General features: G+C 39.1%; 1 protein-coding gene across 1 annotated transcript; it reads right to left on the bottom strand.

Annotated features, from left to right (window-relative positions):
• Positions 1–27,310, bottom strand: LOC131939917 (hemocyte protein-glutamine gamma-glutamyltransferase-like). Its single transcript, XM_059298456.1, has 18 exons — positions 27,219–27,310; positions 23,830–23,892; positions 15,091–15,188; positions 13,915–14,127; positions 12,938–13,035; positions 11,660–11,819; positions 11,178–11,296; positions 10,387–10,494; positions 9,417–9,591; positions 6,880–7,018; positions 6,111–6,214; positions 4,536–4,698; positions 4,001–4,080; positions 3,707–3,789; positions 3,114–3,318; positions 2,786–2,946; positions 2,160–2,290; positions 1–165 (listed from the first exon to the last, which is right to left on the bottom strand). Coding segments are annotated over exons 2-18 (2,184 nt in total). The 5' UTR covers positions 23,832–23,892; positions 27,219–27,310; the 3' UTR covers positions 1–20.

Genomic DNA, 27,310 nt, shown 5'->3' with positions numbered 1-27,310 from the left:
AGCCTGGTGACGTCACGGCTCTAGGCTTTCTTGACAGTCACGTGATGTGCCACATTGACGTCATCAAGCTCGTTGGAGTTGAAGACGATGATGAGCTCTGTCTTGCCCGACTTGGTGGGCGTCACCGGAAGTGTGGCCAGGAAAGTGCCGTTTGCCGGAACGTTGCTATAGTTACCAGGAATGTGAAACAATTAATTAGTATATGGACAAAAGCACGAAGATGTGTTTCTTGAAGTGAGTAAAGTGATAACATACTGAAACAGGCGCAGACTTTTTTTCGGACATTTTTATTTGGGGAGGTGGGGGCTCTTGAAACGTAAGGCGTGGAACAGAAGCGTAGCGACCCATTCCAGCACTCGAGACCGACTATCAATTTTGCGCCCTTCTCCCTTTCATCATGTTGATCAAAAAACATCAAAAAGCGCCCCGCCCCCTTCCCCCACTCCAGTTGAAAAGGTTGGTGGAAATTTTTTACCAGTGTGACCTACTTAGGTCTAGTAATGTTTTATTTTTAGTTTGACATTGTTATAATACCATATATGGTTTGTGGTGCAACCACCGGTTTTTTTTCGCTGTCTTACTAAGAGAGTCTTAGACTCAGAAATTTTCCATCGAGAGATGATTGATTGTTTCAGACCAGATGACCACACCAACCAATGGTCTTATGAGTTGAAGGTGACCTTCCATGTTACCTAAGTCTATAAATAGATCGCCCACAGGTATCTCGAGGCAGTCCATTTTGACCAGTTGAATGTGAGAGAGCATAAGTCCTGAGTGTGCTATGTATTATTAAGTTGTTTAAGTATCCTAGTATTATATTACTTGTGGCCAAGTGATTCTTGATGCTATAGCAGTGTTATGTGAACTGTGACTATTTTTATAAAGTGTTAGAATCTGTGATAGTATTTATTCTTACGCTTTGTAAGTTGGGTTTTGTTATTTCTAAACTAAATATTTTATCTTGTTTAATCTAGTGTTCTGCCACAACTTTGTTCACTTATTAAAGTTTGTATGCAGATTGAATGAGTTGTTAACTTCAATAGTTTCACTAGTTTTCCCTAGACCTCGAAATCGAGCCCTAGTGAGTTGTTGAGTTAGTTTTCATTCATTTAGGCTTTAGGTCATTTGCATATAACCCCAAGAAAGAATCCGGGAGCGTTCACCATCTATCTGGCTGGTAGACAGGTGTCCGTTACACCAGTCACAATCACTTTCCAGAGTTTTTGTAGGTGTCAGAGAATCGATGTAGAAAAAAAAATAAAATCAGTGTGTAAAGTCTTGAAGCCGTTTATTTTCTTAGCTTTGACTGTGTATAATACAATATTTCCGCTTAAAAGAAGCTTTCTAGTTGTTTTTCTACCACTTTTGACCCGTGTTTCTTTCAGACATTTTTCTCCGGAGGGGGAATTTGAAATTTTCGGAGGGCGGAATAAAATTTCCGGGGGGCGGACACTGTCAACAGTATATAATTTCTATATAAATTCCATTTCGTTCGGGAGAGAAGCCTGGAAGAAACTCTGCTTTTGACTCCCCCTAATAGTCTTCGCCCCACTCGCCCTCCCCCTAGCTACGCCATTGGGGTGGGGGGGGGGTGCACTTAAAATCTCCGTGGCAGAGGGATGGACACAGGTTGAAGTTCATATTTTCTATGTATTTTTTCCGCCAAGACCCCAACCCTATATGTAAGCCTGCCTAGCCCTGATCCAAACCCTATCTCTAAACCTAGCCAAAACCGTTATTCGAATATTAACTGCGCTACAGATTGAAAAAAACTCGATTCAATATTGAAATGCCTTAGCAAAAACTTTCTGTCAAGAAACGAAAGGCAAACAAAACAAAAATAGGCAAAATGCAAAAAATTGAGGACAACGCCAGTGAATGGACATGTTAGACAATGGGAGAAACAGTAAGAACGGCGGGAGACATTGGGATGTAGAAATACGATCTAGAAGGAGACTAGTAGCACCCCAGCCATTTACCTAGACTACGGGACAGAAAAAATAAATAAAAATTCTATGATAAAATGAATGCTGACACAAAATACCCATGTCATTTTAATTGATGTTTGAAGCTAATGTGATGATTTTTAAAAAGAGGTTGTTGTTTTATATTGGTAACAGTTAGAGTAACACTAGCATTACGTTAGAAGGGGTACTCACTCTTGTGGGAAGTTCAGCGCATGCGTCAAACCATCCACGGCTACGTAACATCCGGTCAGCTCACGGTTGAGCGGGTTGACGAACGAGATTTGGACGTGAAACTCTCGACCAATCGTGGACTCTGTTGGAGCCTGCGATCATTTGATGACAATTAGAAAGTTGTTGGTTAGATATTCATTTTTAAAATTGTTTTAGCAGTAAATATAGTGTATGTTTGTAAAGTAAAATTTAAATTTGGATAAGTCACTTTTAAAATCGTGTAGGATACCTTAAAGGCGAGATTCGGCTTACGAAGTCAGAAGTCATACCTTAATGGTGAGATGCGGCTTAGGAAGTCTAAAGTCATACCTTGACTGAAAGATGCGGCTTATGAAGTCATAAAGTCATACCTTAATGGCAAGATGCGGCGAAGTCTAAAGTCATACCTTGACTGAAAGATGCGGCTTACGAAGTCTGAAGTCATACCTTAATGGCGATATGCGGCTTACGAAGTCTAAAGTCATACCTTAATGGCGAGATGCGGCTTACGAAGTCTAAAGTCATACCTTAATGGCGAGATGCGGTTTACGAAGTCTAAAGTCATACCTTAATGGCGAGATGCGGCTTACGAACTCATAAAGTCATACCTTGACTGAAAGATGCGGCTTACGAAGTCTAAAGTCATCTTTCTTGGTGAAGTACTGGTCAGTCTCCTCGACCACCGCCCACACCGTGACGTCAAGCATGCAGCCATCTTTGAGTTTGGTGTCGTAGTCGGCCTGGGTTGCCACAATCGTTTGTGATTTTTCTGTAGGAGAGAATGTACTTTATAACTGTGTGTAATATCCCAAATAGCCCTCTATATTACCTCTATATTACCGCGTCGTCGCAGATAATTTTCGTTTTTGTTACGATGCTTTTATTTTCATAAAATTAGATTTATTTTTTTACCAATAAATAGTAAATAAGAGTTACCTTCCCCTGGTTTGATGACCTTTTTCGTGAAGTCTGTAGTCTTGACCAGGTCAGCCACTACCCCTGTATAGAACATGGTCCTCACTTCAATTCGACCACTCACTGACCGCTTGGATGTTCCCCGGTTTCTCATACGTAAGGTCAGTTGAAATGTTCCCCCCAAGATGTTTTCCTCTTCGATTTGGTCAATGTTGAACTCGATATCCTGAAAGTGGACAGTGGGCTGTGTATTGTTTAAAAATGTAATTTGAAATTTGAATATACTTCTATATCTGTATCTGTATCCATATATATCTATATATCTATCGATATATCTATATATATGAATATATATATATATATATATATATATATATATATATATATATATATTATATTTAATATGTGTTTGTAGGTGTGTGTGCGCGCGTGTATATTTATATATTCAAACAAAATTGTACATATATACATGTTAGATATATATATATATATATATATATATATATATATATATATATATATATATATATATATATATATATATATATATGACCTTTAAAACTATCCTAGTTTTTCTAGCATTAAAATCTAGAGAAACTTAGCAAGGTGTTTACATTCGATCTCTGCTTGTACAAGTTCTGTTTGCTTGATCCAACTGAAATGGCCCTCAACACAGCGGCTCTTTCAGAAGACTTGTCTGGTTTGATGAAATAAAAAATGTTAACTTGTTATTTTAACCCATTACATCATTTACAATGTATTAAATAGCATGAAATGATGTTAACTATTTTCTTAGCTATATTTAGTAAAATGTCGAAACCTTTAACACATAACCAACACAAAATGCTGTGATAAAAAAAAATTTGATAAAAAAGAAACAAAATATTTTTTAAAAAATGTAAACTAACCTTCATCTGGTTTATACGCCTTAGTAATATCTTCTCTAGCATCAGAGTTAGCGGCCTTTGTGCTGATGTTTTTCCCAATTCTAAAATGAAAACAGGAAATAATGTGTATGGGTCTAGGACATTACCCCCGCGATATCCCCCTCTTATAATCCCTCTCTCTCTCTCTTTGAGAAACTGATCTCGCACAAGAATATCCATACTTACAAAGATGAATAAAAATGAATAAAATAAAACACAGATTTCAAAATTGTATATTTTAAAGTCAATCACTAACCCTAAACTTAACCCTATCTTGATCGCTAACACTAACGCTAAACCTATCCCAATCAATAGCTCTAAACCTAACCTCAAACCTATGTTTGATTTTGGAGTTGTCTCTCCTAGAAGAGTGGCAGTCCCCAGCTGTCGAACCTAATCTGCCCGAGGGTTCGAACTCGAGATTTTTCGGTTTACCAACCATGAGCTTTTACCGACTCGACCACGCCAATCCCGTCAATGAAACTACATACGGGGTTTTACCATTTTAGCTACTTACGTCTTTCTATCAACTTGGCTGACTTCCATGTGCCCTAACTCATTGGGCACCCAGTAAAGGCAATCGGCGTTGACTTCAGAGAACACAAAAGGGCCGTCATAGGGAAGATTTACCTCCCCTTGTGCGATGGCCGTGACGGAAGTTGGTCCACAACAGTAGATATCTGACAGATACAACACTAGCAATCTGATAGATGTGTTTATTAGATATCTGACAGATACAACCCAAAAAATCTGATAGATATTTTCATTAGATATTTGACGTAAACGATTCAAACGATCTGACAAATCTTATAATAAGATATCTAACAAATAAATACAGCCCAATAAGTATGACGTTTATGTTTTGTATGGATATCTGACAGACACAATTTAAGCTATCTGACAGATGTTTTCAGTAGATATCTAACAGATACAGCGAAAGTCGTTTTTCTTTTGTTGTTTTTTTCCGAGTACCCGAATGGAATTTATTATTTCAGCTAAAAGTTATGAATTCCAAAAAAAATATGTTTTTAGATCTATATTACGCAGACGTGTATAAAAATTTTATGTATTTGTTATATAACACAAAGCAGTAAGGGATGGGTAAACATGTAACAATTTTATGATCTATGGGATAAAGAGGTTGTGAGTAATAATTTTAACAAATAGGCAAAAAACATCACACTTTAGTGCTATATATTATGTGAAAGATTGTCAAACTAAAAACAAAGAAATATGGTCAAACTAAAAACAAAGAAATATGGTCAAACTAAAAACAAAGAAATATGGTCAAACTAAAAACAAAGAAATATGGTCAAACTAAAAACAAAGAAATATGGTCAAACTAAAAACAAAGAAATATGGTCAAACTAAAAACAAAGAAATATGGTCAAACTAAAAACAAAGAAATATGGTCAAACTAAAAACAAAGAAATATGGTCAAACTAAAAACAAAGAAATATGGTCAAACTAAAAACAAAGAAATATGGTCAAACTAAAAACAAAGAAATATGGTCAAACTAAAAACAAAGAAATATGGTCAAACTAAAAACAAAGAAATATGGTCAAACTAAAAACAAAGAAATATGGTCAAACTAAAAACAAAGAAATATGGTCAAACTAAAAACAAAGAAATATGGTCAAACTAAAAACAAAGAAATATGGTCAAACTAAAAACAAGAAATATGGTCAAACTAAAAACAAGAAATATGGTCAAACTAAAAACAAAGAAATATGGTCAAACTAAAAACAAAGAAATATGGTCAAACTAAAAACAAAGAAATATGGTCAAACTAAAAACAAAGAAATATGGTCAAACTAAAAACAAAGAAATATGGTCAAACTAAAAACAAAGAAATATGGTCAAACTAAAAACAAAGAAATATGGTCAAACTAAAAACAAAGAAACATGGTCAAACTAAAAACAAAGAAATATGGTCAAACTAAAAACAAAGAAATATGGTCAAACTAAAAACAAAGAAATATGGTCAAACTAAAAACAAAGAAATATGGTCAAACTAAAAACAAAAGAAAGATGGTCAAACTAAAAACAAAGAAATATGGTCAAACTAAAAACAAAGAAATATGGTCTAACTGTCGGAGGCTTCCTGGGGGGTGGCGTCGATCACCTGCCACCCACCGTAGCCGCTGGGGAGGTCTGGCCTTGACATCCACACCTCGTTCCACACGTGGAAGTTCCTGGTCAGGCAATAGTTAACATGCGCTCATTTAATCAAGATAATCTGGAGCCGATTAAAAGTAGGGTATCGGATCACTAGAACATCACATTATCTCGAATCCCAATTAAACATCAAATAACCTGGGAACCCAAGAACATCCGATAGTTCAATGATTCCGATAACATACCATTATCCCAAATCCCGATAAAATCCCATTATCTTGCATCCCAATAACATCCCATAAATCTCGGACCCCGATAACACCCCATAATACCACATCCCGAAAACTACCATAATCCTGCATCCCTATAACATCTCATAATCCCGGATCCCAAGAACATCCCATAATTTCACATCGGTAGAACATCCCATAATACCACATCCCGAAAACTCCCATAATCCCGCATCCTTATAACATCTCATAATCCCGGATCCCAAGAACATCCCATAATTTCACATCCGTAGAACATCCCATAATCTCACAACCCCATAACATCCCATAATCCCGTATCCCTAGAGCATCCCATAATCCCGTATCCCTAGAGTATCCCATAAACTGGGATCCCTAGAACATCCTATATCCTCAGATACCAATAACATCCCATTACTCTGGATAACATGTGATCCCCATAACATCCCATAATCCCATATCCCTATAACATCCCACAATCCCTGCCATCTTACCAGATGGAATCTTTGTTGGAGTTCTTGTCCCTCTGCCCGTCTGCTGTGAAGTGGACGTCAACAGTGATAGAGCCGTCAGTATCGTGGGCAGATAAGTAGTTGGTCACACACCGTGTGGGGATACCCAGAGCCCGACAGACTGGGGGACAAGGGATACAAATTCTGATGTTTAATTATATCTATTACAACATTTGTGTCTTTTTTTTTATTAACACCGAACAGAGATATACTGATTTTTTTTATTGTTGTACATAAAAGTTGTAATCGTTACGCAAGACCTCCACTTCCCCCTCCACCACACAGACACACACACACACACACACATTTAAACAGTCAACGAGTAATAGTTATAATGTGTATGTGGGCCGATATAACAATTCACCCCTCACCCCCACACTTAAACAAACGGTCAACATATAAAACTTAAGATAAATGTACATTGATGCCCCTACCCCATACATGGACACACTGACTATAGGTTCCCAGAACATGCGCAACGGAAAACAGCGAAAATGGAATATTGCGTAGACACAAAGTCTTGAAACTAATACACATTTTTTTGGTTCCATTTTAGGGGTCGGCGTGGTCGAGTCGGTAAAGCTCAAGGTTGCTAAATCGAAAAGTCTCGAGGTCGAACCCTCGGGCAGATGAGGCTCGTTAGCTGGGGTCAGCCACTCTTCTAGAAGAGACAACTCCAAAAACTTAAACAACTGCTGCCTTGTAGTTTGTTCTTGGTTGGACAAAGGCTATCGAAGCAAAATCCAAAAAAGAAAAGCAGGCTGAAATCGGAGTCAATGGCCTCAATGGGGCTTAACCAGTTGACACGTAAATCTTAATTGTGTTGGAAAGGGGTCGGCGTGGTAAAAAAAAAGGCTCATAGTTGCTAAGCTAAAGTCTCGCGTTCGATCCTTTCCAGCACTAAAAATTAAGAACGAAGAAGAAGAAGATGGTTCCATTTTATGGACAATGTTTTACTATGCTACAATAATTTATATACATGTGGTCATTTTTTGCTAACATCTTTAAATTATAGATTTTAAAAAAATATTATTCCTTGTGCACTTGACGGTTGGTAATATTTCTGATCAGCCGTATCATAGCCCTCCCCATATCTAGGCTGGACTTACTTGTAATAAAGATGACCCCCCCTCCATACCTAGCCAAGCCCCCCCCCCGCACACACCCACATCCACATATCTAGGCGATGACACCCCTCTTCCCTCTACACCTAGTCTGGACATACTTGTTACGGCTAGGAGCCCCACCTCCCCCCCCCTTCATATTTAGGCAAGACATAGTGATGACCTCCCCCTTCCCATATCTATTCCTGACCTACTTGTGGTGGCGATGACCCCCCCCCACCTATATCTATGTTTGACCTACTTGTGGTGGCGATGATCCCCCTATCTATGCTTGACCTACTTGTGGTGGCGATGACCCCCCCTCTCCCTATATCTATGTTTGACCTACTTGTGGTGGCGATGACCCCCCTATCTATGCTTGACCTACTTGTGGTGACGATGACCCCCCCTATATCTATGTTTGACCTACTTGTGGTGACGATGACCCCCCCCTATATCTATGTTTGACCTACTTGTGGTGGCGATGACCCCCCCCCCCCCACCTATATCTATGTTTGACCTACTTGTGGTGGCGATGACCCCCCTATCTATGCTTGACCTACTTGTGGTGACGATGACCCCCCCTATATCTATGTTTGACCTACTTGTGGTGGCGATGACCCCCCTATCTATGCTTGACCTACTTGTGGTGGCGATGACCCCCCCTCTCCCTATATCTATGTTTGACCTACTTGTGGTGGCGATGACCCCCCTATCTATGCTTGACCTACTTGTGGTGGCGATGACCCCCCCTCTCCCTATATCTATGTTTGACCTACTTGTGGTGGCGATGACCCCCCTATCTATGCTTGACCTACTTGTGGCGGCTATGACCCCCCCCATATCTATGTTTGACCTACTTGTGGTGGCGATGACCCCCCCCCACCCTATATCTATGCTTGACCTACTTGTGGTGGCGATGACCCCCCCCCCACCCTATATCTATGCTTGACCTACTTGTGGCGGCTATGACCCCCCCCCCCATATCTATGTTTGACCTACTTGTGGTGGCGATGACCCCCCCCCCACCCTATATCTATGCTTGACCTACTTGTGGTGGCGATGACCCCCCCCCATATCTAAGCTTGACCTACTTGTGGTGGCGATGACCCCCCCCCCCCCATATCTAAGCTTGACCTACTTGTGGTGACGATGACCCCCCTCTCCCTATATCTATGTTTGACCTACTTGTGGTGGCGATGACCCCCCCCCCACCTATATCTAAGCTTGACCTACTTGTGGTGGCGATGACCCCCCCCCCCCCTATATCTATGCTTGACCTACTTGTGGTGGCGATGACCCCCCCCTTATCTAAGCTTGACCTACTTGTGGTGGCGATGACCCCCCCCCCACCTATATCTTTGCTTGACCTACTTGTGGTGGCGATGACCCCCCCTATATCTATGTTTGACCTACTTGTGGTGGCGATGCCAGAAAACACCCAGCACTGGCCGTACTTGACCGGCCGCTTGGTGCTCCAGTACACCTCCAAAATGGTCGCCGAGCCGGTCCAAGAATTGGGTGGTCTCCCATCAGCGTATTTCCCTGACCAGCCGCCCATGACAACACCGTCATCATCGACCGAGTTCACCTAGTTTTTATAAGGTGAACATTTTTTTTAATAGATGTCTATTTGATGTTTTTTACGAATCGTAGAATAAACCCTAAGGCCTACAATGTATTTCAATTTACAGATATATATTTCATGTTTTACGAAAATATTAAGAACGGCCTGCATACCGTATACTCAAACTTATAAAACCCCAAAGTCCTTTATATTTTATACTGATCAATATAATATGATATTACTTCGATGAAACTATATTTTTTAAAATTTATCTTTTGGGTAGAGACGTAACGACAGGTTCTGGCGCCCGGGGCGAACTATCAGTTTTGCGACTCCGCCCATTTATAAATATAGTAATTTAAGTTGGTAAAAAAGCGCCCCCCCCCCTCCACCCTCAATTGAAAAGGTTGGTGACACTTTTTACCAGTCGCTATCTCGTAAAGTTTTTCTTGTGGTGCAACACCATTAATGTAGAAAACAGTTAAATCAGTGAGGAAAGCCATGTAGTCGTTTACTTTCTTAACTCTGAATGTGTATAATTCAGCTTAAATGCGCTTTTTAATTATTTACTAGACAGTTTTGCGCCTCTTTAGGGTTGGCGCCCGGGCCGGCCGCTCCACCCGCCTTCCCCTAGCTCATTGGGTGACAACATACAATTTTTTTTAAAACGCGTACAATTTACTATCAAGACAATGTTTCATCCAGTTAAAATAATAATATTATTTAACCGAAAATGCTAAATTATACTAGGGGTGGGGCGATAGTCCCAGTTACCGCCACTGAAAAGCCTATAAAGAAACAATTTAAAAAACAAATTACCATAGCTGAGAGCTTTCTAACAATAGGTACGGGGTTTCCCCGAACTGACCAGCTGATGTTAGCGACATCTATAAGATACAAAGCGACATCAAGGATACAAGTCTCAAACTGGGGATAAGCAGATAAGTAGATATAGAACAAGTATACCTACATTAAGTTATAAGTAGAGGAAGGAAATGACAACACATAAATAAACAATATTTAAACTTTAAACATACGCAACAGAATTAGATACAGATGTACATGAAAATTACTAAAAACATAAAAAATGTATGATAATATAGATAAGTAAATTCTATTTTTAGTTCATTGTTTTTGTGCATACATGTAAATAACAAAAAAAAATATTATGATAATATACATAAGTAAATTCTATTTGTATTTAATTGTATTTGTGCATTAGTAAGACATTTTTTAAAAAGTTAACCTTGTTCAAAAAATTTACTTAAATGTTTAATAATGTAATGTTAAATATCAACACAGCCAGTGTTATGTAGTGTCTTAAAAACCCAAGAATTGGATATGGGGGAATGCAAACAGAGTCACGCGACTTTAGCGACGCCTCCATTAATTAACATGCTAGTATACAGGGAAAATAATCTACAAAAGAGACAGCAGAAATATCCGTCTGAATTAACTTTCAGGTTAGCCTGACCTAAAGTGTCATGGCTTTTGACGGGTTACCAAGGTCAATTTATTTTTAAACGATATTTTTTTTAAACGAGTTTTTAAACGAGTTATTATTTTTTTTATTTTTTATTTTCTAGTTTGCTACACCTGAGAAGATTTACCTGAGCGAAATTCCAGGGTTTTTCAGTGATGGAGTTCTTGGTGCCGATGTAGATCTTTCCCGTCTCGTTCATGACGTATTCCTTCAGTAGTGTGGCGTCCTCCATATATACAGAATCATCTGCAGTTTGTGAATATATATCGATCAAGAATAAAATAACCAGTTTTCTTGTGTCTCTCCTGTAAAATTTACATTTTCTGAGATAGACGGTTTGCGACCGAGACCATTTTTATATATATATATATATATATATATATATATATATATATATATATATATATATATATATATATATATATATATATATATATATATATATATATATATATATATATATATATATATATATATATATATATATATATATATATATATATATATATTTATATATATTAAACCATAAAATATTCGATACGGTGGACTAAGCCTAACACATGTGTTACCAGGTGATATAATAAAGCATGAGAGTAAATATTTACACACCTTTACACCAGGGGTTAAAGAGGATGTAAATGGGGTCCGCGTGTTGGTATCTGTAAACGTTGACGTTGGTGTCCAGTTTCTTGACCACGTCAATCTTCAGGTTCCACTGGCCGATGTAGCAGGTGGGCGGGGTGTAAACTTCAATGGTCACTTGGTTGCCCTGGGGGGGGGGGGGGGGATATAGGAGTCAGTGCCAGGCTTGACCACACCAGTTATTGTTAGACTTGAAAACATAGAAGTCAGTGTCATACTTTACCGTACGAGTAACTGTCAGATATGACAACAGGGGTCAGTGTCAGACTTGAAGACTGAAGTCAGTGTCACACATACCCATATAGTCACGTTATATTACACGAGCTGACCCGCGGCATATTATATGCCGCTATTCAGTTTTTTTTCTACTTTTCAGTAATTCATATTTTGTGAATTCGACAGTACCAATGCTGCCACTGAAAATATTTGCTTTAAAACACTATCAGTAGGTCTTTAATGACGATCACCCCCCCCCCCCATCCTCCTTTCCCCCAACCACTACCCTACCCTCGCCCCTCCCTGAAAGCAGCCTCCTCTTAGTTACCTCCCCTAAGTTTAAAATCGTTTCAAGCTAAATTATCTGCCTCTGATAGCCGTCACTAAACCCGGCTCTACGATTGTAAACATTTAGCGTGAACCACAGCTCACCAGACCATGTGGGGTGGGGGTGGTAGGGATATGCCTAGAGAGGAAGAGAGGGGGCTGCTAGGAGGCGCGCTTACAGCTTTGGTGTTTTCTAGAGTATCCAAGAAGAGAATTATATATATATAGATAGATAGATGAGTCATTTTCACACTTGGCCACACGAGTCAATGCCACGCATGGCCACAGGAGTCACTGTCCCACTAGGGCACACGACTTGTTACAGAAGGAGTCATGGTAACGCTCGGTCTCGTGAATACTCATCAGTTTTGACAATAACATATAAGGTCTCTATGTAAGGCTCTTTATAAAGATGAACTAAAACCCTACAGTGTATACTCTTGTGGAACTTCGTATAAATATATTTTATCCTGAAATCTTTAAAAGCCTAGATGACGGTTTATTATGACATTACTGTAATGTCTAGTCGAATTTTCATTTTAAAAAGGTATTTCATATACGAACTACTCGATTTAAAAACGCTATGTAACTTAAAAAAACTAAAGTCACGTATGTCTTCCCCGGGTGGAAAAATCCTGACATCCCACACCTGATAATCAATCAACTCTACTTCCCATGCACCCCCAGGAGGGACCGACCCACCTGTTGAGAGACGATCTTGGCCCCCCACTCCTTGGGTCTGTCCTCATCCGAAAGGGTGAGGTGTATGTTGGTGCCTTTACTCTCCAAGGGCAGATCACCTGGGGGACAGGGAGGTAAACACGGAGTTTGGTGAAAGAAAATCCACATACAACACAGTATACGTATATATATATATATATATATATATATATATATATATATATATATATATATATATATATATATATATATATATATATATATATATATAAGCCATTACAATTAAATTATACGTATATACATACATGTATTTATACACATACATGTGCATGTATATGTGTATGTGTGTACGTGTGTCCCTTGTGTGTAAAATGTGTGTGTGTGCGTGTGTCCGTATGTGTACGTGTGTGTGTTTGTATGTGGGTGTGTGTTTCTTGGGGTTTCACAAAAGGGACATCAACAATCATTACCTTCTGTGTTTAATTCATTGCATTAATAAAAGTACAAAAGACTTGAAACAGCCAGAGTTAACGAACCTGCTTCAAAAAACTTAAAAGAATAGAGTTAACGAACCTACTTCAAAAGACTTGAAAATAAACCAGAGTTCACGAACGTGCTTCAAAATACTTCAAAATAACTAGAATTAACGAACATGCTTCAAAGGACGTCAAAATAACTAGAGTTAACGAACCTTCTTCAAAAAACTTGAAAAAAAATAGAGTTAACGAACCTGCTTCAAAAAACTTAAAAGAATAGAGTTAACGAACCTACTTCAAAAGACTTGAAAATAAACCAGAGTTCGCGAACGTGCTTCAAAATACTTCAAAATAACTAGAGTTAACGAACATGCTTCAAAGGACGTCAAAATAACTAGAGTTAACGAACCTTCTTCAAAAAACTTGAAAAAAAATAGAGTTAACGAACCTGCTTCAAAAAACTTAAAAGAATAGAGTTAACGAACCTGCTTCAAAAAACTTAAAAGAACAGAGTTAACGAACCTGCTTCAAAAGCGATGCGTAGATCGTCAGTGTTGGCGTCATACTCTTTGGTGAACTCAACCTGGATGGTGAAGGGTTGTCCTCGTCTGACAACCAGCTTGGGGTTGTCCTTGGCTCTACACAGGTCGTACCTGTGGGTGTTGTGTTTCTTGCAGTTGGCAGGCACCTGCAGGTCCACGCTCACCACCTGTAGGACGTCTGCAGGTATAGGAGCTGGTGGTGATTTTAACACAGGGTGAATAAAGAGTCATTAAAATCACTGAAACATACGTTGAATAAAATTCCTTTATTAAAGAGTATTACTGGGTTTCTATTTATTTCTTTCAACCACTGTGTTGAGAGATGGCGGGAAGGGGGTGGGGGGGGGCTGATACATCGGTAACGTGTGACTCAACTAAACTTGCTGCCAAAGGCGTTGCTAGGTTGGGTGTCACCCGGTGTGGCACCTCATCATGTCACCTCACTCCCTTTTTTTCTTTTTTTCTCTTTGCTCTGTAAATTTTTGCAGTTATTATAGTGTCGCCCCCCCCCCCCCCTCAGGTAAATGCTTTAAAATGTTCACATTCAATACTAATGATGTTTATTTATAGTCGGTTGTTAATACAGCTAGTTGTAGCATTTATTTCTCTACTGTTTGCATGTTTACGTCATGGTGTACCCCCCCCCCCCCTCCTTGTCACAAAATACATAACTGAGTTGTCCCCTGCATAGAAAGGTGTAGTACGCTACTCTATCCTCGGACTACGACGCCCATGGGTTACGAAAAGTTACGTTAAACCCTACCCCTGGGCTAAGAAATGACACCCCAACCTACGGTTTAAGAAATGCGTAGCTATCATACGCCACCCTTAGGTTAAGGAAAGTTCAACCACAACACCTTACCCCCGGGCTAGGAAATGACACCCCGATACCGGATTAAGAAATTACACCCTAAACCCCGTTTTGAGAAATGTGTAGCTACGCCACACCATCCTTAGGTGAAGAAATGAAACCCCAACCCCGAGCTAAGACAGCCATAGCTACAACTGCCCCATCCCAGGACTTTATCAAACTAGGACGCCCCTGTGTTAAGAACTGTTTAGCTGCGACACCCCACCTTTTGATATAATGTTATTAAAACAATCACCAACGATCGCCAACAATCGCCAACAACCCCCCACCTCTGATCAAACTTACGTGGTATTGGTGCTCTTTTATCGTCCTCTGTGTTAGTTTCAATGCTGCGTTCTTTCCTATAGTTATACCGGTTACGTAGTATACTGTATGGAATTGACCTAGAGATGGAAATAAAGTGGTGAAAGTCTATTCTGTCATCCAAACATGAATTAGTCTAACCATCAAATGCGGATCTAGCCTTTAATTATTGCAGGCAAGTGGTTTCATATATATATATATATATATATATATATATATATATATATATATATATATATATATATATATATATATATATATATATATACATATATAATTATTCCTATTATTTTTGCCATAAACATGCAATTTGCAGCGTCAGTTTGTCTTGTCATGTTCGCTGTAGTATTACAGTTTTCATCATCGGCTTGTGAGGATTGACACAGATTTACAACAGTAAATGTAATGTTCTTTTATCCATTTAAGATGGTTTACTAATACATAATTTTAAAGTCCATTTACAATTTTATTTAAAAAACATGAAAAATGCAAATATATAATTAAGTTGTAATTCAATGCTCTGTATTACTAAAAATATAAACGAAAAAACTTTTTTTTTTTTTTTTTTTTTTTTTTTTTTTTTTTTAAATTAGTAAAAGGACAACGAATTTCATAACGAAAAAACTTATACCCCTTAGGTTTAGAGGCTGAATTCACACCAATAATTATTGCTGTCTAAAATTGTTTTAATATATAAACAAAGTACGTACTTAACATAGCTTAGTATTGTTTATTTAAACTGAGATCAAATAATAATATAGGTATTTATTTTCAGACAAATAGACAACTTCAAGATATAATATTTTAAATTTGTTTTAGTTTAATGCACAATTAATACACCCACGCTGTTATTTATTAGAACTGAATTTCACATAAATTTAAAAAATATAGACACAAATTGTTTCCCTTTGTATTTTCAATATTTATTAAATGGGAAATAACTTATACACATTTATAAGCAATGTAATACATTTCAATATTATTTTTTTATTTGTTTTTAATGTATTAAAACTGCTTTAGTATATCATTTATTACACTAAATATGTTCGGTAATTATTTATTTTTTAAAAATCCCTTTCTGTCTGTGCTAAAACTACAAGTTCGATTATTTAGCCCGATTCGCCCTTTGGATTTAAAACATCAGCCACCCTAGATTATATACATATAAACAAACATACATATGAATATGCATGTAAATATATACATATAAATAAGTATTTATATATATATATATATATATATACTAGCTGCATCCCGTGCTCCGCCACGGTAAATCTTTTTAAATGTACAACTTTGGAACAGAACAAAAACAAAAACACAGCACAAAAACAAACACAACACAACCACAACCACAACACAACCACATCGCAACCACAACACAACCACAACGCAACCACAACACAAACAAAACACAACCACAACACAACCACAACACAACAACAACACAACCACAACACAACCACAACACAACCACAACACAACCACAACACAACCACAACACAACCACAAAACAACCACAACACAACCACATCGCAACCACATCGCAACCACAACACAAACAAAACACAACCACAACACAACCACAACACAACCACAACGCAACCACAACACAAACAAAACACAACCACAACACAACCACAACACAACACAACCACAACACAACCACAACACAACCACAACACAACCACAGCCACAACATTAGAATCACCACCAAACAACACGCTTATTTAGGCGTCCGCGCCCAAAGAGAGCCTTTATTTAGGTCACATAAATAGATTCTACTCCATAACTTACAATAAAACAATGCGATGCAAATAAATGTACGGCAAGTGGTGTTTACTTTTATGGTTCTAAGAAAACACATTGGTAATGTAATTAGAATCACCACCGAAAAACACGCTTTTCACAGGCGTCCGCGCCCAGAGAGAGAGCCTTTTCAGCATTCTCTATACTATAATTCTAAAATTTCACCATCTGTTAACACCGAAAAAAAAAAAAAAAAATAGTGATATAGATAAATCATAGACTAATTAGAAAATAATATAAATAATCTTAACATTTTTCTATTTTACTTATGAACCTTAACATATAATAATCAATGTGGAAGTAATAAAAAAAATTAACTTAAATTATTGAGAGTGAGTTGAATATTAAAAAAAAACATTTTCCCATACGTCCGCGCTCAGAGAGAGCCGTTCCATTCTTCTCAAAAAGTCTAATTTCACCATCTGTTTTCATAACACCGAAAAACAAAAGCAAAAAGATAGTGATTTTTGAGAAATCATAGACTAATTAGAAAATAATAATAAATAATATAAATAATCTTAACATTTTTCTATTTTAATTATGAACCTTAACATATAATAATCAATGCGGTAGTAATAAAAAAAAAATTAACTTAGATATTGATGAGTTAAATATATTTTCAAATTACCTCCCTTGCAAAAAAAATACCAAAAAAAAGTTGAATTAATTAGTTTTTTCGACCTAATTTCATGATAATATATCCATTTTTTTCTGGGAATATTAACGAAAACTATATTTGACATTGATCCTTTTAATATGTTTTAGCAATGTGCGTGTATTTAATATTCTCTTTACGTTATGCAAAATTGTACAAACAGTGGAAATTATAAAATAGCTCTTTGCCGCTATATAAACAAACCCTACTCTAATACATATAATAAGACACTGCGGTGCACTGAAAAGCACAGCGTGGTGCGCAGTTTACTTTTATAGTCCCAAAATCTATAGCGATGACGGACGGAAGGAAGGACACGCTCAGCCCGCTTATATTATAGATATATATATAATATATATATATATATATATATATATATATATATATATATATATATATATATATATGTTGGCTGGTGTCCCTTTCGCTGCTCCCCGTCATCCCCCCTTCCAGCGTCTCTACAGTGCGGTTTGAACCTAATTTGCAAGTCAGATTAGTGACGAGGCAGGAAGGCATTGTTTGTGCCCCTCCCCCTCTCGGATGACCCCATGTCTACCTGGGTGAGGAAGGCAGCGGTGGGGGATCAGGACCGATAAGACGGCCGATGCGTTAGGTAGAGATAGAAAGGAGACGGTTTTTTTGGTGTAGCTTGGAGAGAACTTTTTATACTATAAATTGCTGTCGGCCTATTTTTGTTGGGTTTTTTACTTGGATTGAATAATCATTTTGGTTTATTTTTCTTCGAGTTAAGTTTTACATTTTAGTTAATTTTTGTGTAGGTTTATTTTAATTTAGTTGTGGAATAAAGTACCTCATAGTTACCCGACTTGACTTTATCTTTTCTTAGTCTAGTTTAGTTTGGTTTGTCTAGGTTTAACAAACCCCTTTGACAACGAAGGGCACGGATGAGTGGATGAGATCACCTCTCGGTTCTCCCCTTACATTTGGTGTCAGAAGTGGGATCCGTGCTGGACAAGCCAAACTTTATTTTTTTATTAGGCTAATTTTTTTTTGCCCAGGGGTATAGATTTAAGCTAGGTTGTTAGGATAGTTAGTGTAAGTTTTTTAAGAAGAGTAAAAACCCAGCTTAAGTATGGCCGACAGTGGCGAAGATAGACAGCCCCCCGCCACCGTCATCATAGTACCCCAGAGAGAGGTCACAATCAGAAGATTCCATGGGGATGGTCATGCTGATGAAGTAGAGCGCTTCATCCGAGATGTCAGCCGGGCGTGGAAGGTGCGTAAAGACCTGTCCGATGAGGAGCGACGGGACTTCCTGTGGTCACACCTGGGGGAGTCCGTCCTCGCCGAGCTGAAGTGCCACCCCAAGGTTGTGAGAGACAACCCGGAGGAAACCTTTAAAGTACTGCGAGCCATCTATGGCGAGCAGAGAAGTGTGTCACAACTTACTGGAGCGTTCCAACAGATTCACCAACATAGGGCGGAGTCAGTGAGGGCGTACTCACATCGTCTACATGAGGCGTTTGAATCTCTGACGGCGAGACAGGAGGCCCTTAAAGTGTCCCTTACGGATGAGCAAATCCTGAGGGACCACTTCGTTGAGAATCTACAAGACCCGATCCTACGCAGGTACCTGGGAGAAGAGCTGCACAAAAGTCCCGGTACCACATTCCTGGAGCTGAGAAATGCTGCTATCCGGTGGTGCGGTGACGAGCAGCCAACGACCTTTGAGGCCAGATCGTCTGCCGTCACATCGAGCCAGGCCACAACAGAGTTAGAAGGTCTCGTCCTTACTCTGACTAAACAGGTCAGTGACCTGGCGACACAGCTGCAGGAAATGCAACGAGTACAGGCCGACCTTTCTACACAGCTCAGGGAACCACCCCGAGCTCCCGCTAGGCGATTCCAGAACTTCCGAAGGTCACTTAACTGCTACATCTGTAACAGTCCGGCACACATTGCCAGGTACTGTCCAAAAAAAGGACTCCCACAGTAGTGCAGAGTCGAGCTACTGGAGGGAGGTCAGACGACTCGTCATTCTGGAAGAAACTGGTTGGAGCCAGTGGCGGAACTAGAAAAATAGGGCCACCCCGCAAAAAGAATTTCTGGGCCCCCAATATATATATATATATATATATATATATATATATATATATGTGTGAGTGAGTGTGTGTGTCTTTTTAGCGCAATTTCCATACGGTCAATTGCGATTATTAACTCGTTCTGGATGGATGTGTGTCCGCATCTTTAAGTCGTATCTCCTCCTCAACGAAGCAATATCGAGGACTAGTTCCAAAGCAAATATGTTAAGCAAGTTCCGAGGATGGTTGTGGGCCAAAAAAATTCCCGGAATTCCTTCCTGGATTTCCCGGAAAAGCCAAAAAAAACCTCGAAAAAATGCAGTTTTTGGCCCATATCTCGGCAACCAGACCACTTAGCGACTTGAAACATTTACCAATCGATTCCTGTCATAATTTAGAACAATATTGCCGAAGAAAGTTTTAAAAATATCCTTTCGTTCGGTCACAAAAAATTAATTAAGGAAATTGCGCTTAAATTGTCACTAGACTTTTTATTAACTTGTTTTTCAATTAAAACAAATTACAACATGTCATGTGTGCGCATGCATTAGTCTGTTTTGAATTTATTTTTTTTAGATTTAGAACTATTTTATTTTTTTATTTTTTACAATTTTTTTAAATTTATTAATCTTTTTTAATGTGTTTACTGTAATACTGCTTAGTCTCTAATTTTTTCAGCCGGTCAAAAGAATATAAAACTTGAAAGCTTTGTATGTGTAATGGTTTCTCGTGTTATGTTTATTTTTATGTTGTTTTTTTATATTTAAATTATTTCTTTTAAATATATTACCATCTTTTGCTATGTCATTCTTTAGTATGTATTTTTCTTAAAATAATAGTTAAGAAAAGTAATTGCTTTTTAATTTGTTTAGTACAAATATATTAAAAGGAGCTTATGATCACCCCTATTTAACTATTTAAAAAAGGGAAATAAGTCATGGAAGTGTTTTGAACGTTTGTCTATCTTTCACACTAAAGCTCAGGCATATATATTTTTTTACGCAACAGCATGTGTTAGCTACTGTATAACATCACTACTGTATAACATCACTACTGTAGTAGATCTGTTTTTTTTTTAATTTACAAAAGCTTTTACCGTCAAGTCAAAAATGCAAGAAAATTATTTTTTTTTTAACTATAAAAAATTTATTATGGTCGGCTATGGGCCCCTAAATGGCGTGGGCCCCCCCGCATTGCGGGGTCTGGCGGCACTGTAGTTCCGCCCCTGGTTGGAGCTTGTCCTACGGTAAAAATTAACATTAACCAGTCACCTCTTCTGGCAACAGTCGACACAGGGTCTCAGGTCAGTACAGTGACTGAAAGCTTTTTTCTAGATTACCTTCAGGGTCCTCTGCAAATTATTCCATCAAAGTGTTTCCGGTTGACTGCAGCGAATGGACTGAGTGTGCCGTATATTGGATATTTTTTGGCCACGGTAGAGTTGAATGGACAAGTTTTACCTGACAAGGGTTTCCTAGTGATAAGGGACTCGGCGTCTTCGCAGTCCACTGCCCCGTGTCTGTTAGGCATGAACATTTTAAAAGATGTTAATGGCCTCGCCTCGTTTATACAACCTGCCAAGGAACTGGTGAAAGATGGGCGAGCAAGAACTTTAAGATATACTTCCATCATCCCAGCCAGGTCCATCCAAATGATTAGTGCTACTGGATGTGACCCAAGTGTACCTTGTGAACTGATGGTACAGCCACTGCCAGTATCCTTCAACCCAAACTTACTGTTAGTTCCAGCGATCACATTTGCCGAGAGAGGTCTATTCCGTGTCGGCATTGTCAACTTGTCGGACGAGAGCATAACGATCCATCCTAGAACTTGTATCGGCACTATCCATCCATTCACGCCTTCGTCTGAAGTAGACATCCAAGTCAACCATGTGGCGGCTGAAATCACTGTAAGGCCGTCACCTCAGACCTCCAATACTATGGGCAGTGTGAATCACCAGGTGGAGAATAAGGTATCATTTACATCATTGATATCCACGTCCTTGAACCATGCAGAGCAAGCGGCTATGAACTCTCTACTTGAACAATTTCAAGATGTATTTGCCTGGTCAGATGATGATTTATGTTTTACTGACTTAATTAAACACAAGATCCCTCTGATTGATGATACACCGGTTGCTCAGCCTTATCGTCGACTTCCACCAGCTGAGTTCCGAGCTGTCAAAGAACATATTGAAAAACTTGCATCTAAAGGGGTAATTAAGCCCAGTACTAGTGCCTATGCAGCTCCCATTGTGGTAGTGAAAAAGAAGAATGGTGAATTGAGATTATGCTGCGATTATAGGAAGCTTAACAATGTCACTAGAAAAGATGCTTTTCCCCTACCCAGAATAGAAGAATCGCTAGATGCGCTGGGAGGTTCCCGTTATTTTTCAACTTTAGACCTAGCCAGTGGGTATCATCAGGTAGCCATGGATGAAAATGATCAGGAGAAAACAGCCTTCATCACACCATTCGGTTTATATTCTTGGACTAGAATGCCATTTGGATTATGTGGAGCAGTGCAAACATTCTCTAGGCTCATGCAAGGTGTAATGAATGATTTCATCATGGACATAATGCTGGTATACTTAGATGACTTATTGGTGTACTCCCCAGATTTTAAAGCACACCTAGAACGGTTAGCCAAAGTCTTGAGCAGATTAAGACAGATAGGACTAAAACTGAACCCCAGTAAATGCGTATTTGGTGCGACTTCAGTTCAATACTTGGGGCACATAGTCTCTGAAAAGGGTGTCCAGACTGATCCAGCGAAAGTTTCGGCTGTTAACAACTGGCCAACTCCATCGGCCCTGAATGAACTTCGATCATTCCTTGGACTAGCGTCATACTATCGGCGGTTTGTAAAAGACTTTGCCACAATCGCTAAGCCTCTGCACGAAGTCGTCACTCTTGTCAATGTCAAAAGTAAGAACAAGAGACAGTCTATTGTTGAATTTTGGGGCGAACAACAAGACAAAGCCTTTGTCAACTTGAAGTCAGCCTTAACCAGCTCTCCAGTTCTAGGCTACCCTGATTTTTCTATACCTTTTATCGTAGAAACAGATGCCAGCTACCAGGGATTAGGCGCTGTGTTAAGCCAGAGACAAAGCGACGGTCTGAAAGTCATCGCTTATGCCAGTCGGTCTCTAAGACCTGGCGAACGTAACATGAAGAATTATAGCGCTACAAAACTGGAACTGTTAGCCCTAAAGTGGGCCGTGACTGAAAAGTTTAGGGGTTATTTATTAGGGGCCAAGTTTATTGTTTATACGGACAATAATCCTCTAAGCTATATTAAAAGTGCAAAGATCAGCACGACTGAACAACGCTGGGTGGCCGACCTAGATGTTTTCAACTTTGATATCCAGTACCGATCGGGAAAGCTGAACGCTAATGCGGATGCACTTTCTCGCAACCCTGTAGAGGTACCACAGGAGAACGATATTGAAGAACGATATGTCGAGGTATACTCGGTTAAAATATCCACCAATGTGCCACCCGAAGTATCCCACAACCAGATCTCAACCTTCTGCCATTCCATCCCAGCAACACCCATCTACTCTTTTCCTTCGGTATCTCACCACGAGATGCAGGCTGCGCAGGCCTTGGATCCTGCTATTGGCCCGGTACTTTCTCTGATGGAGTCTAAATCAACCACAACCACCGGCCTTCCCTGGCCTTGCCGAGCGCTAGTGAGACAAAAGAAGAGGCTTATCCTGAAGGATGGCGTACTGTACAGGTCTATAATCGAACCCGGGGGCGACCCAATAATGCAAGTGGTTCTGCCTGAAAAGTACAGACGTCAAGCCTTAGGATTGGGACACGAGTCCAACGGCCACCAGGGGCTGGAACGTTGTCTTCAACTTCTGCGGCGTCGCTGTTATTGGCCAAATATGGAGTATGATATCCGTAAGCACTGTATGGAGTGCGACCGGTGCCAACATATATATATATACATTATATATAAATACAAATATATACAGATGTATATATATATATACAAACGTAAATATATATATATATGTATATGGGTGTGTGTGTGTCCGTGTGCATGTGTGTGTGTGTGTGTGTGTGTGTGTGTGTGTGTGTGTGCGCTGCTCACTTAACTAACGTCCAATTAGCTTAAAATTGACGTTGTATTTCGTATTTTGGTCAGCTTATGTGTGTTTGTTAATATGTGTGCGTGTGTGCAAGGCAATAGAAAAAAAACCTTTACATGATAAGAACTGTAGGTTCGAATCCACGTTGTACTGCCGAACAATCTTGTGGGACCAAGAGGCTGAAACACAAGGACCAAGACCTATTAGCCGGGTGGATGGGCTAGTTGAAGGTCTGGTATGCTATAGAGAATCTTTAAGAACTATGGCATGTGGCTCAATTGGTGAGATAATGGTTTATAGATTAACACACTGTCATGGGGTATAGGTCAGCCTTATGAACTTATGGCCGGACGGTAGAGCGTACGACTGCTAACCCGAAAGTCTCGAGTTCGGATTCCGGTTTCGAGTCTCAAAGACGTCCGTGTGTCCACCCAACGCCTTATGGGTACCTGACTGACATTAGGGAAAGTAAAGTCGGCTGGGCATATTGATGACCGCATTATCCCTTTCTATGCCAAGGTCACTTACAAAAAATAGACGAACTACTCCACCTGCCCCATAGAACACCAGATTCGAAATGGTTATTTAATTATGAACTAATTTTTTTCACTATTTCGACCTGCCGATTTACGTAAACTCTACTTCCCCTAGACCTGATGGTTGTACGTCGTGGGTCTACTTGCTATACATTTTGTCTGGTCGAATTTACAACTATTTTTTTTTTTTGCTGTGTTTTCAGCTTTACCTCGGTGGAAAATTCTGTGGGGACTTGCTTTGGCTAAAATTACCTCGTCGTATCTGGCTACATTTTATTACTGGATCTACGTTAAGACTTGCCATATTGGATTACAGGACAAAAAATTCACACATTGCCAGAGACGGTGAAATCTTATCTTTAAATCGCTGACGATTAAAAATATTCAAGCGGGAGTAGAGTTTCTAGAATTTTCCAACTTTTAACGAGAACGACCCGTGGTTTGCCAAGAATAGCTACAGCTTTAAATATAGTTCTTACATCTGGCTCTTATCAATGCAAAAATAAAGCGAAAGGAGGGGGGGGGGGGAGGGTGGATAATGTGTTTAACTTATGTTTACTTTAAAACTGCCAGTTTGAGGTTAGTAAAAACAGGTAATCTAAGCTACAACTAGACAGATTTCGTACACATTCGAAGTGCGATTATGAAAATCTTTGTCTCAAAATAGAAAAACCAATACCAGCCAACAGGGGTCAAAAAAATGAAAATAAAAATAAATAGATTTGCCTCAATAAGAATGCATGTAAGATAATTTTTTTTCCAAAAAGAAAAAAAAAAACAGAATAAGATTAACAATGAAAGAATGTGTTCATGTTCATGTTCATGTTTGCCTGTCGTCCCTACTGGGACATAGGCCGCTGACAAGAGCTGATATAATTTCTAGTGCCTTGGTTTCTGGTTCACTCTACCTTACCTACACTAATTTAATTTCCCCTACACAAGGCCGGTACACATTATAGCTGAGTTGACTCAGATATGTCATAAGGACTGGAGCCCTGGAATGGAACTCGACCCTTTGTGTTCAGGAGGGGTAGACTGGCCCGCCGGTCAACAGAGTTTCTTCCACGCATCTCTTCGGAAGGGGGGGAAGGGAAGCAGAGCCCCCCCCCCCCCCCCCCCAAGGAAGTCTAGCGCCCCCCCCCCCCCCCCGAACGAAATGCAATTGATATAGAAACTGTATACTTTTAACAGTGTCCAACCTTCCCCCCCCCCCCGGAAAATTTAGTCCCCACCCCCACCCCGAAAAAATCAAATGCTACAAAAGAATCTGTAAGAAACACTGCCCGGGGAAAATCCCAGTGGGCCCCTAGGAACGGCACCGTAACAGGCCGTGTTTGTTTTTGTTTTAATTTGTTGCTACTCTATCATTTCTTCATACCAAAGCGTAAAGTTCGGGCATAGATGGAGAGAACGTGTACAGTGAACATTTCAATCTGGGGTTGGGGGCCCCTAAAAATGTTCCGGGCCTCTTGAATACTGCCAGCCCCCCCCCCCCCTCCACCCCGATTGTACGTACTTGTAACATTAAACGATATTGTCACAACCAACGTTGTAATAGTTTTCTGTTTTAGGGTAATCCAAGCTTAACTCTAAAGGAAACACTAGACGCGTGTGGGGTGATTAAGTTAATCCCCACACCTGTGAACCATACATTTAACTTCATATTCTAGCGTCGTCAAGGGAAGTTAGGCAATGACCGGGCAACTTGTCTCCCTTTACAAACTACCAACCTTCTTCGTAAATGTATCTTTTTTTAAAGAAAAAAAAAGAGCTTACATTGCTTAAAAAAATAATCTAAAATTTGCAAGTAAGAACGAAAAGTTTTACTACACAGACAAGTTAATTCATGTAAGTTTACCTTAAAGAAATCGTGCATACAAGATACAATTAACAACACACAGGAAAAAAAAACATTTCTCTCATGAGGTTATGTAACATTTCTGTAAAACCCTGCCAAAATAACATATTTCAGAACCTCGACCGCCCCCTTCCCCCTTTTCTTCCACATGTTTGACTCATACTACTGAAAAATACATCAGTATCAAAAAAGGTGTAAAGACATAATTAAATTGAGTTAAAAGAAAATAAATGAATAAGAACGTTGAATCGTCCTATTCACCCAACCTACTATATGTGTGTGTGTATATATATATATATATATATATATATATATATATATATATATATATATATATATATATATATATATATATATATATATATATATATATAACATTATCATTTTGAATACACATGGCCTATTTTGTTAAATACGATGTTATAAGTCAATGCTCTTTACCACACCTGCCTAGTTACTTAAGGGATTCCTTTCAAGGCTCATCAATGCATTGGGTAGATAAAGTTCATGTTTCTTAACCTCGGCATTAGGAATTATGTAGTCATCACTATACACCAGCCATCTTTACTTTCCCCAATGTGAGTCACTTACCCATCGGAGCTGGGTGGTCTCAGGGACGTTTTAAGTCGCATGCCCAATCGCAGATCTGAATTCTATACCTTCTGGCTAGCAGTCAAACGCTCTACCATTCAACCACCTCCCTTAAACTTAATTCCTTAATATATAACAACGAAAAATTACCTTTTTGCTTTACATAAAATAATATAAGCCACTCTTCTAGGAGAGACAACTCCAAAATCAAACAACTGCTGCCTTGTAGTTTGTTCTTGGTTGGACAAAGGCTATGGAAGCAAATCCAAAAAGAAAAGCAGGCTGAAATCGGAGTCAATGGCCTCAATGGCGCATAATCAGTTGACACGTAATCCTTAATTGTGATGGAAGCATGGTCGAGTCGGCAAAGCTCATGGTTGATAAATTCGAAAAAAAAAGTCTCGAGTTCAAACCCTCTGGCAGATAAGGCGCGATCCCTCCCAACACTAAAAATTAAGAACGAAGAAGAAGAAGAAGCTCAGGGCCTACCATTAGAATACATGTAGATAAAGCACATTACCTAAAGTGTTTGTATTCAGGAAAGACTTGCAATGTGAAATGATTCACGTCAATCTGCTTTAACCATCCCCACCGCTGAGCTTTTATAAATAG

This window comes from Physella acuta, unplaced genomic scaffold (genome assembly GCF_028476545.2).
Source record: "Physella acuta isolate Inbredline_101_S28 unplaced genomic scaffold, ASM2847654v3 ptg000301l, whole genome shotgun sequence".
In the NCBI taxonomy this organism is placed as follows: Eukaryota; Metazoa; Mollusca; class Gastropoda; family Physidae; genus Physella; species Physella acuta.
This window is presented reverse-complemented; position numbering and strand designations above follow the sequence as displayed.

Bases quoted from the DNA above. Each gene is read 5' to 3' on its own strand.
- LOC131939917 (XM_059298456.1), bottom strand. The intron at 3,790-4,000 runs GTTAGTTTACAT...TCATCAAACCAG, and splicing joins GGCGTATAAACCAGATGAAG to ACAAGTCTTCTGAAAGAGCC. The intron at 2,291-2,785 runs GTATGACTTTAT...AAATGATCGCAG, and splicing joins AGCCGCATCTTTCAGTCAAG to GCTCCAACAGAGTCCACGAT.